Source organism: Phodopus roborovskii, unplaced genomic scaffold (assembly GCF_943737965.1).
Source record: "Phodopus roborovskii unplaced genomic scaffold, PHOROB, whole genome shotgun sequence".
NCBI classification, from domain to species: Eukaryota; Metazoa; Chordata; class Mammalia; order Rodentia; family Cricetidae; genus Phodopus; species Phodopus roborovskii.
Window position 1 is genome coordinate 15,709,229 of NW_026126469.1, and position 12,109 is coordinate 15,721,337.

At 46.4% G+C, this 12,109-nt stretch overlaps 1 protein-coding gene across 1 annotated transcript; it reads right to left on the reverse strand.

The window, feature by feature from the left end:
• Positions 1-7,109: 7,109 nt before the first annotated feature.
• Gp5 (glycoprotein V platelet) lies at positions 7,110-8,860 on the reverse strand. Its single transcript, XM_051190961.1, has one exon. The coding sequence runs from the start codon at positions 8,858-8,860 to the stop codon at positions 7,154-7,156; it is 1,707 nt and encodes a 568-aa protein (XP_051046918.1). The 3' UTR covers positions 7,110-7,153.
• Between the last annotated feature and the right edge of the window lie 3,249 nt (positions 8,861-12,109).

Consider the following 12,109-nt stretch of genomic DNA (forward strand, 5'->3'; position numbering starts at 1 on the left):
ATAGCTGTGCTCCACTGGAGGCTAGGAGAGCCTTTCCTGGCCAGGCTATCACATTCCTTAAATCCCAGCTTCTCCCACCATGTTCAAAGTCAGCAGCAGCTTCCTTCGTCTTTTGCCTCTTGGTTTTGCTGGGGAAGATCCTGTGGTCACAGAGGGCTCTTTAGATTACCCAGGGACCTTCCACTGAATCATTGAGCTAACAACTTCTCTGGAGTCTCCCTTGCTGTTTGAGAGAACATAGCCAATGACCTGGATTAGGGAGAGGCATATCTGAGGCTTTGAATCCACCTCCCATGGCTGTAGAACTCTTCCTGTGGGAATGATCACACTGGACCGAATTAAGGCTTTTGCTCGATTTCTATGCTGAAGCCCTTGGGACAAGTGGGAGATATAGAAGGAGGCATTCCCTCACTTGAAACATGAAGGCCTATTTTGTTTTTGTCCTTGGTCTGGTTACTTGTTTTTAAGAAAGAAGTCAGAGCCACTTGAGTGCTTCCAGTCCTGAGAGGCTTACTACCCTTCAAGGAGCAGAAAAGCATCAAGGCTCAATTAAGAAAGACATTTCTCCATGCGGAGCTGTTAAACTACAGTCCCGCAGTGCTCGGTGACTTTAGCTAGACCACAGTGAGGGATATTCAAGGGATATTCAGTGGTCTAAGAAATGCAATAGGTTCCCTGAGGCTCATCTTGGGGTACCCTGTATTTGTCCTACATCCCTTTGTTAGGTTGAAAGTCAACATTTTAGCAGAGAATACCTTTTCAAAGCAGGGCAGATGGCCGAATTTCATGGATGCTATCTCCTCAACTCCCAACTTACAATCAACTGAAAAGACCCCGAGCTGAGGATGACCCTAAACTGAGCTTAAAGGGGGACTAACAAACAGTGTTTTCCTTTTCTCTTTTCATGCCATTAAAAGTGAATTGGTACGGGCTTGGGTTTCTCGTTTTTCAGAGGTCTGGCAGCTTCAGCCAGGTATCTCTGTGGGAGAGGGAGGGAGCTTTGACAGTGGGAGTATCTGGACACAGGAAAGGCTTGTTTAGAAGACCTTACATGCCTGTTCTCTCTGTCACTTTATTGGCCCCTGTCTCTAGGGTGGAGGGAGGGAGTAGAGCTGACACAAGTTTGCCACCCTGATGAGCAGTGACAGGGGTGGGGTGGGGTGGGGGTGGGGGGCTCCTCCCTACCCAATAGAGCTTCTGTGCAAATTGACACTTGTCTTTGCCCTACCATCTTTGATTTGCAACACTCTGGGAAGAATGGAGAGCTGTGGGCCTTGGCTCCTGTTGGGTAGGGAGCCACCCTGTAGCTGCTGTTAGCAATGGTCCACCCTTAGAATCCTTCCTTTCTCTCCCTCCCTTCCTTCTTCCTTACTTTCTCAACCCATTTTTGTTTTTATATTCTGATTTCCTCTTCTTTCTCATCAAAAGCCAAGTCTTCTTCTCTCTGCCATCCCCCAATATTCAGCTCTCAAGGAGTTCCTTTGACACTTGAAGGGCTAGAGCCTCTAGGTCAATAATGGCTGACCAAGAACATGAGTGTTCCCTTGATTGACAGGCCTTTGTAACAGCTGGTCTGGTCCATGCCAGGGTAAACAGATGTGGGTACTTGGTAGCGGGGAGACTGGTGATCCTGTGACAGCCAGCTCTCCTGAAACCAAAGGAACTTACTCTTCCACTCTGGACCTCAGGTTTTTATCAGCCATAATGAGGGCTAATCTTGCCTACCCCCTTCACAGTGAAGGGTGTGCTTAGTGTTCACTAAAGGTACATTGGCTGCACAGCCCCTGAAATACAGAGCTCTCCCAAGGGCTAGATTTAGAAACATCAGGGCCAGTGCTGACTAACAAAACCCAGGAATCACTGACACGGTGGCCAGGCAGGTACAGGGCGGAGGCTGGGCTGAGGGTCACTGGGCAGAGACTGCTCTTTGTTTTCTCCCCCCAGGTGTTAGCCTCTCACTCCAGACCAGCCATTGGACTCAACTAATGTTTGTTTCTTTATGATGTTGCAGGATCATCCTGTAACATTCCAGGGCCTAATAAGGGGGTGCAGGCTGTTGGGTAGTGAGTCCTGGAATCTCCCTGCTTGTGGCACACCCTGGAAGGAATGGTAATTTTTAAAGGCTGGGAAGCCCAGAGAAACTTCTCCCAGATTTGACTGAGTCAGTTCCAACATCCGCAGAGGTCCAGACCCCCGTCCACTGAGGTTCTAGGAAGGTAGGTCAAGCACACCCCACAATGGGAGGTTGGGGGTGGATGGACAACTCAGTGCAGGAGGGACCTGGTTCTTCCCAGAGACAGGGAAACTTCTAGAACTATGGACTTAAAGAAACAGATAGACTTAGTATCAGACATGGCCTCTTTTTCCAAGGCCCACATCTGGATGGTAGTAAAGGAACTGAGGTAGCATAAGGCTCAGTGTCACAGGCAGTGGAGAGGGTCATCAATGGACTTCATATTCCATCAGGTTTATGAACCAGAACAGTTGAGGGAGTGGTAGGTGAGGAGGAAGCCATAGCCAGTGTGGGCTTCCTGCTAAGGGAACAGGAAAAAACAAACAAGTTATCTAAAGAGATGACAAAGTCTTGGACAGACAAAGCTTTCCATGAACAAACAAAGTCCAAACCCCTAGACATACATGACAGGGAAGCTGCACCCACCAACTCTCAACACTATGATCATAGAGAAGGCAGCATAACCACAACACCAGTTGACTTGCCAACAAGGACAGGAGAAATTCCACAAGATTCTGCCCCTAGGTGAAAAGTTCCAGGTGACCAATGGTTGGTGAGAGATTGGGGGGGGGGGGTGGTCCATTTCCTTTAGGAACCATCTCCCACATAGGTTGTCCAATTCCAAGTGGTCAGATATGGACATGTCCATATAAGCAACCCTAAATGGACTTGGTAGGTTGTACACACACACACACACACACACACACACACACACACACACACACACACTTACTTAAAGAAGACAACAAACAAAACCAGCTTGCTATCCTGTCCAGTGGCCTACCTTTAATAACTTTTTCATATGGTCATAGAGCTCCCAAAATGGTTATTTTTCTTGCTTCAGTTTTAAAATGTGAATAACCAAGGGCTCAAGAGGAATAAGAAACAAACAATAAAGACATCTCAGAAGGAACATATTTGTGCATCAAGACCTTATAAAAATTAAAAGGATCTTTTAAAAACTCAAAATCAATAAGCTTTCAGACCTTAAGAAAACTTCAAAATGCAGGCATAAAAATTTATAAAGTCATCTACCATTTCAACATCCCGAAGGAGAAAAACATACAAGAATCTTAACAGATGTGGCAAAATTTGCTAAAATTCAACGTCCACTCATGATTTTTAAAAGTACTCAGCAAACTAGAGCTCTGTAAACAAAGGCACTTGTTTACTGAGGAAATGGTAAGGAAATTAAGTTTGGTGCCACTTGCTATCAAGGTGGCTGTCATATGTCAGATGGTGCTGATAAGGTTTTTAAATATAAAAATAAATGAATGTTTGGTATAAGGTTTTAATAGGAAGCAGCAATTGTTGGGGTTATTGCCAGATATAAGTTAGTCCTGTGTACGGGTTGGAAGGGTCAGTAATGGAGACCTTGTCTAACGTTTGCGAGGCCCTGAGTTCTGACAGCAAACTTGAAGAAAAAAATAAATGACGGTACCACAAACATCAAAAACAAGACAAGACAGAAACAAAAAAGCTACAACTGAAAGGAGATATTTATAGCATATGCATCTTATAAATCAGTGTCCATGTGTGAAAAAATAATTCATAGAAATCAATAAGAAATGGACAAAATCACTCAATGTAAATTGATCAATGTACATGTGCAGAAAAGAATATAAAAAAAACATTTTATTTAAGACAACTGAATTCCACTACTTATGAGGAAAAAGCAATGAGAAACTATTTTAGGGTCATGGAAATGATTCAGATGGTAAAGGGGCCTGCCCAGTGACACCTGGGACTCACTTAAAGGTGGAAGGAAAGAATAGACTCACCAAGCTGTCCTCAGGCCTCCCCATGCACACAGTGGCATTCACATGCACACACACACACACACACACACAAAACACATTTCTAAAGAAACTATATTATATCTATCAGAATCACTAAAATATAGAAAAGTCCAACATTAACCTGAGCTGCAGAGTATGGCTACTATGAAAGGAAAGAAAAAGGGAGGGAGAGAGGGAGGGAGGGAGGGAGGGAGAGAGGGAGGGAAGAAGGGAGGTTGTCAAGTGAGTTGGCGCACATACCTTTAATCCCAGTGCTGGGGAAGAAGATAGATCTCTAGGAGCTCAAGATTAGTTTGATCTACACAGTGAGTTCCAAAACAGCCAGAGCTATGCAGAGAGACCCTGTCTCAAAACAAAACCCAAACCCAAAACAAACAAAAAGGAAGCAATAAGTCAAGTCATAGTATATTCATTCAATAGAATATTATATAATCATCAAATGTCCCAGAGCTAAATCATCATACCGATAAATCTCAAAGTATCCTAGTTCAGGCAAAGCTGAAGACCATAGTATGTAGGTTAGCATCATTAAGGTGAAAATTGAAGATGTGCCAAACGTGAAAACACATATAAAGATGTAAAACACATTTATTGAGTAGCTTTATTGTTTGATAAAGTAGAACAAGGAATAAAGTCAGGAAGAGATTACACATAGGTTTCCAACATTATCTGTTGTATTTGACAATGCTTAAAAAATTTAATCAAATAGAACAAAGAGTAAAAGTTTCATGAAACTGACTGAAGTGTCTGAAGCTGCCCTCCACACCTTGGTTCTGAATATCCTGGAGTTTGGAACAACTCCATGGCTGGTGGGACCCCTGGGTATAACCTCGTAGAAGTAGGCACTGTTTCACTCATGGCTCCAACTGTCTACTTACCAGAGTTGGTACAGAATAGAAAATCAGTTTGCCAAATGCAGCAACATATGAAGAGGAAGAGGCAGTGAGAAACATTACAACACAGTGGGTTCCAGAAGAGCTGATCAAAACAGCTACCACTGGGTTCCAGGGACCAGCCCATCGTCTGCAGCTGGCAGGAACTACCTCATGTGGTCCTTGCAGCACTGTCAGGGACAACTGTCACCCTCATCCTACAGCGACCACAGGGCTTCATGCTACAAAGCCAACCTCAGAGAATAGAAGTTACAACTGAATCTGAGTTTCACCAAAAAAAAAAAAAAAAAAAAAAAAAATCTGTATTTTAAGATATCAGTGGCTCCAAACTATTGAAATAAACAAGACAGAAACTGTCCAATGAGTTTATAGAAGAGGCTAGTTAGATAGCTACTCTAAAATCACACCCAGGACCAGATGGAGGGTGGTGCCCAGCACATGAGAGGCAGCAAGTGCAGGAAGCACACATCGAGGAATAGGGAGGGCTTCAGCAACGAGGTGATGTTTGAAGCGGGTGTTGAGGAAGTACAGGCAGATAGATGTCAGGACCCAGCTCTTTCTGGTCCACACGCCCCTGATGGTGCTGGGAAGATCCATGGTTGTGGCCTGTGAGCACAGAACTTGAGCAAGCTCACAGAACTGTGGCCACAGACACACATGTAGATAGATAGAGCTGATTTGTATATAGCCTCCAATTTGAGAAAGTTTACTCTTTTATATAGGGGGGGGGAATATCCTCTTTAGAATGCATGATACCAGCTGAATGTGGTGGCCCAAGCCTGTAATCCCAGAGCCTGGGAGTGTAAGACAGGAGGATCTTGAGTTCAAAAGCAGCCTGTGCTGCATAGTGAAGCAGTATCACAAAACTATGAGGGTGTGTGTGGTGGATGGGGGTGAGAATATAACTTCCTACTCTTTAGTAGTAACTCCCATTCACTGGGGAGTTTTTGTATCCAGGGTACTGGGTAAAGTCTTTGTATGTTTTATTAGCTTTAATTCTCACCTGTGAGGCAGGTACAGTTTTGACCCCTTTCAAGGATGAGGAAGCCCAGGTTACAAACCGTGTGAACAGTCTTGGGGGCCAGGAAGCAGGGACACAGACAGAAGACTCAGTTGTCAGCTCCCAGTGCATGTGTTTAACCGCTGCCTCTCATAAGCAGCCAGCCAATTAAGGCAACAAGGGTTTAATTGTTTTCAATTGGAAGGATAAATGAGAATGTGATACAAGCACCGTGCATGGAAATCAAGCTATCATTACCTTCATGAACACCTGTCACATGGTCCAGCTCCATAAATGCTTGTGAAATGAGGTGGCATTTACCTCTAGGAAATGGGAACCAAATGGCGTATTTCCCTGGTGCAAAGCAATGGAAACTCGCAGGAGGCCAATGGGACACACTGACCTTCCCAAACTTCCGGAACACCTCAGATAGGCTCTGGTTCCTGTGGAACCTCTATTCGGAACAAGCCTCCTTCCTCTGTGATAAGCTGAGCCAGGACACACACACGGGGGGGGGGGGGGCACGGTGCTCCTAATCCCTTACCAGCGACAAAAGCCATTCTAGTCAGGTCAGGAGTGAGTGCCAGGAATTGGATGTCCCTGGGGTGGGGATGGGAGCTCCCGTGTGTCCTAGCTCAGCCCATCACAGGAGGCTTGCCCTGAAATTCGTCGCTGCGTCAGATTCCAGTGTCCTCTAAACAGCCTACAGAACAGACTCAAAATGAGAACAAAAAAGAACGGACACCAATTTCCCTTCAAATAGAAAGGGACAAGAAGACCAGCGTTTTCCTGGGAAAAGCCATCATTTCTGGGATCTTGGGTTCGTTCTATGCAGGTGTTCCTTCAACAAATGTTACCCAACCCTTGCTGGGTGAAGAAGAGGTCTTGCCACCTATGAGGAGGGTCCTCAAACTCAGAAACTAAGAAAGAGCTCCTCTCTCCTGTGGGCACCCAGCGCCTCAGGGTACGACCAGATGAGCCAAACACAAGCCAAGTTTCCTTCCCCCACCCTACTGGAAACTAACAACAGAGAAGGAAACCGAGGCCACACTAGCAAGCAATAGCGCTTTAGAAAGGGCACTTCTGAGGAGAAGGGAAAAGGAACCCTGAAAGAATGAACTGAGGAAGAAAGAGCAGGGGAGAGAACAGGCATGGGAAAAGGAGGGGAGCAACATCCTGACTGGATTCTCCCAGGAGCTCCATCCACAATGCCCTAGTCACGTTTTAATTAGTTACATGATTTTTCCATTGCCTTATACAAGAGCCTCTCTCTGATTAATGTTCGAAACAGCTGGCCGATTTTAATCATGGTAAACACGATGATCCCGGCTACGACTGCCTGAGCTACTAAAAGCAGAATATAAAGACCCCAGTAGACGCTATGATCGGGACCTTCACCCCTGGCCACCAGCTGGACCCACGCGCGGGTTTGCGAGCTATTAGGCAGCTGGGACCGGACCAGGGCTTCCAGGGTGTTCTCCGTTGGAGGGTTGAGAGGCAGGCCTCGTGGGTGCGGGCACCACGGGTCACCCTGCAGCAGGTCCCAAAACGACAGGCCTGCGCGTGGCTCTGGGCTGTGGCACTGCGGGGCCTCGTCTCGGCCCAGGAGGTCCTGATGCAGTCGCAGCCACTCGAGGAAGGGCCACAGGCCACAGTCGCAGAGCCAGGGGTTGTGACCCAGCAGGACCTGAGTCAGCTGGGGCAGGGCCGCGAACACGTCTCCAGGCAGCGTCTCCAACTGGTTGTGCTCCAGCTGCACCGTCTCCAGGCTGCTGAGGTTGAGGAAGAGCGCGCGGGGCAGGGCCCGCAGACGGTTGTGGCGTAGCGACACCTGGCGCAGGCTACCGAGACCGTGCAGCGCGTCCTCTGGAAGCTCCGCCAGGGCGTTGGAGTGCAGCGCAAGCACGCGCAGCTTCGCCAGCCCCTGGAACGCGCGGCGCGGGAGCGCGCCCAGGCGCGGGTTCCGCGTCACCCCCAGCGTCTGCAGACCGCTCAGGTTGCGGAAGACAGCGGGGGGCAGCGTGCGCAGCTGGGTGTTGTTCAGCCACAGCTCCCGCAGACCGGCCATCTCTCCGAACAGCACCTCAGGGAGCTCCTCCAGAGGATTCTCGAACAGGGTCAGTCGAGTCACGCTGATCGCACAGAGGAACAGCGCTGGTGGCAGAGACTCCAGGCGGTTTCTGGACAGAGTCAAGGAGCTCAGGTTTCCGAGGCTGTCGAAGGCACCGGCTGCGACGGAACGGAGGTGATTCCGGTCCAGCCGCAGCTCAATCAGGGAGCCCAGGTTGCTCAGAAGCCCCGAATCCACAGATGCGAGCTGGTTTGAGTAGAGCAGCAGTGTCTCAAGCTTAACCTGCGCCCCAAGCAATCCTTTGGGCAGGTGGGTCAGGTTGTTTCCCGATAAATCCAACACCTTCAGCTTCCCCAGGCTTGTGAAAAGGTTAGCAGGAAGAAAAGAGAGCTGATTCTGGTTCAAACAGAGCTCTTGCAGGTTAAGCAATTTCTGAAACAGGTTTTGGTCTAGGTCCCTTAGCACATTGTGGTCCAAGAACAACTGTTCCAAGAGCACCATCTTATCCAGCAGCGCATTTGGAAGATGAGAGATTTTGTTGCGCGTCAACCTAAGGGTTTTTAGTTTTATCAGGTCATTGAAGGTGCCTGGTTCGATGGCGGAAATGTGGCTGTCTGAGATCATCAGGCGCTGCAGGACCGTCATGCCACTGAAACTGTGGTTCCGCAATTCGCCCATTCGGTCCATTCGGAAGAGCAGAATGTGTGTGAGGTTCGTGGGTAGACCCAGCGTGGCGATTCGAGCCACACTGCCACCAGAGCACTGCGCAGCATCGCGAACCACACACCTGCACGTTTTAGGACAGGGGAAGGGCTGGGCGTGCACGAGTGCGAGAACTGCGCACAACAGGGCGCTCCTTAGCATGACTGAAAGGCAATGAATGATACAAGGCTCAGAGCAGATCTTGGAGTCTGGCACCTGCTGCAAGCACAGGTCTTTGGCCAGCTTTCTCACTGCCTTGGAATGTTATCTATCCATATACAACCAGCTTTCCCTCCATTGTTACAAGGGACGGTTAAAAAAATTAATTACCTTTCTATTCAGTGTAAGTGGGTGCTGGAGAATCTAGCTCAGGCTTGCTGGGTACATACACCATTCTTACCACTGAGCCATCTCACCCAGTTCTCAGTTTAGAGCATTGATACCTTCAACATAAAGAATACCTCAACATCTTCAGAGAATGCATTAAGATTTTCACAGTCATGTTCAGTCATCACAAAGTTGTGTCTACAGGGGAACTGGCTTTGCTACCGATTTTACCAGGAAGAGAACAGCATGGTCCACTCGATTCATTTTCTTACAATCGTATTTTTAGAAAGTGCTAACAATACACTACATCCTGCCTTAACCTCCAAGCTCCATGGAACAATGCCTGTGGCTGCACTTTGCACTGTTAACAGTAAGCATGAGGAGGGCAGTAGGCTGAGCGCTTCAATGCACATGAAGTAATTTAGGGGTCACACAGAATCTAAAGGAAGTCTTTCTGACTTACACATTAAATAATGAGCTGTTTGTTTATAAGCCAAGCTGCTTAATAAAAACCACTCTAGGAATTGAAATATCTGGAAAACACAGCAATACTAGTTTACCCAATGTGTTTCCTAAGTAAAAGTTTGTACTGTTTCTTGCACCAGATCTCCTCTTGCTCTCCCACCCCCAATTTAAGAATATTTGGCCTTACCTGTAGCGGTTCTGCAGCCTGAACAGACTGAAATGCTTACAGCTGTGCTGGTGACTCGGCACTTCACAGAGGAAGAGGGAGTATTCTTGCATCCTGAGGATAAAGACCTTACCAGAAAAAAGTCAAGGAAAAGACTATCTCAAGAGAGCATATTCTAGGTTTTAATAAGAATTTTCAGACTGTGAGAGGCCATATTAGAGACCTACTGTCAAAGCTAAATAGTAGAAGGTGAAGTTTTTCCATAAATGACAAGCTAAGACTAATAAGAAAATCTGGGGATATATGGACCATTGCAGCAGTATGGTGATGTATTCTTATGATCTAGTAAGGTTTGCCTGGAGATCAGAATGCAAAGCTAGCCATACTAGTTAGCTTATAGAAGCTGGGTATGGATCTGAGTTTAAGGCCACCTGGGCTACATGAGATGATCAGTCTAAAAGTGAAACAGTTCACACACTTAATCCCAGCACTAGAGTATATAAGGAGCTCAGTGCAGTCTCTGAGAGCAGTGTAGGATTCTGAGGCTTGGTGGACAGCAGTACAGTCTGAAGATGCAATCTGAGGACAGATCACCCCTTTGGTCTGAGCATTGGTAGAGGTGAGATCTCTCTAGTGGCTGGCTCTTTTGCTTTTCTGATCCTCAGCTTGAAGCCCACTATCTGACTCTGGGTTTTTATTATTTGTGTTACACAGCAGTCACATCAATAGATGGGTATTATACATACATACATTTGAATGTTATATTGTACCAATTCTTATCCCCCTTTTAAGGAACCACATTTACTTGGTGTGTATGAATTTGCAAGTGTCAGAAAACTTAGGTAGTCAGTTCTCAACATCCACCACATAGGTTCCAAGGACTGAGCTCATGCAACAGGCTTGGAGGCACCTTTACCTGCTGAGCCATCTCCTTTGTTCATTTTGTTTTGCTACAAAAATTCTTACCTCCCAATGGCTAGTTTAGCCACCATCAAACATGTTAATGGCATGTTCAACAGTGTAACTTAATGTCAAACTGCCCACCTCAGTGGTTGTACTGATAACAGTGTCACCATGTGAAACCTGTGTTTCACATCTCTTGCTTATGCTTGGCATTCTTTGAATCTTTATCATTCATGTTTCCATCAATGCCTGTCCTTCACCTGGCAATGCCTGAAGGCAAAAATCAATCCACCAACCTGTCTCAAACAGTTTTGAATTTTGCATTTTTAATAACTGACATGTTTCTTACAATGAAGGGCCACCTGTGCTTCAGCTTGAATTTGAGAAAATCCTTTAGTCTTGCTATGTAGCCTAGGTTAGCTTCAAATTTATGATCTCCTGTCTTCAGTATCCTGAATTTTGGGATCATAGAGAATGCACCTTGATGCCTAGCTGAGCTCGTTTTTATGAATGCAACTATAATGTAGACATTCTTTACTCATCCTATTAATAATCCATTGTCAAGTCATAGGTATTATTAGGTAAATCCTTCCAAGGCAGACACCCCCCACCAATTCCTTTACATGCTCTGCTCTTCCTTAGCACTCAGATCTGTAGGGGATAAGCAGGTTCCTTTGTATGTACCTAACGATTACTTTAAATGTGCTTGTATAAAAGTTCAAGATGATTCTTCAACTGCTTTAAGAACAAAGATCCAGCAGGGTTTTGGGAGACAGCTTAGTCAGCAAAATGCTTGCCTTTCAAGCATGAAGACTCATTTAAACTGGAGAAATATGAGAAGCCCGGCATGGTAGACAAAGATTCCTGAAGCATGCTGGCCAGCCATATATTGGTATAGCAGACCTTACCTCAAGACACTCAACATGTATACGGAAGGGAGTGAAGAAGTGCTTCCTACAGTACTTTAACAAGTTGGGAAAGAACTCCCCTCAATGTATGCAAGCACACAGACTACTTTCCCTTTTCTTCTTTGCTAGAGATTGAGGCCAGGGCTTTTCCAAGTGTAATCAAGCCAGGCAAGGACCTTCTCAACAGGAACCACCTAGTCAATCTAGTCTGGGCCAAAAGTAATGCCTCTTAATGTCCTGTAAGCTCCTCTAGTTCTCCCAGAGAAGCAACTCCAGAGCCCCAAACTGCCATCCTACTCCAAGCTTGCAGTTAGCCCTTCTAAACAGCAAAGCTGCCTTCCTTTCCATCACCCATTCAGGTAATAAAAGCCAACGTAGTTGCTTCGCTGAAATAGTTTCTTTCCTCAAGGGCTCCTTTGGGTGCCCAAGGCACCTACACTGATACTGGCTGTTGACTAATGTATCTACTGCCAGGTTATGTCTCTATCATTTTCCAGTCTTTCCCTTCCATCCCTTGACATTTACCATGTGGCTCTACGTTATGTATAACTGCTGGGACGTCCTTCCCATAATGCAGTTACAAGTCCAAGGATCATATGGAAACACTACCCTGTAATTCTAAGCCGGTGGGTGGGGTGGGGG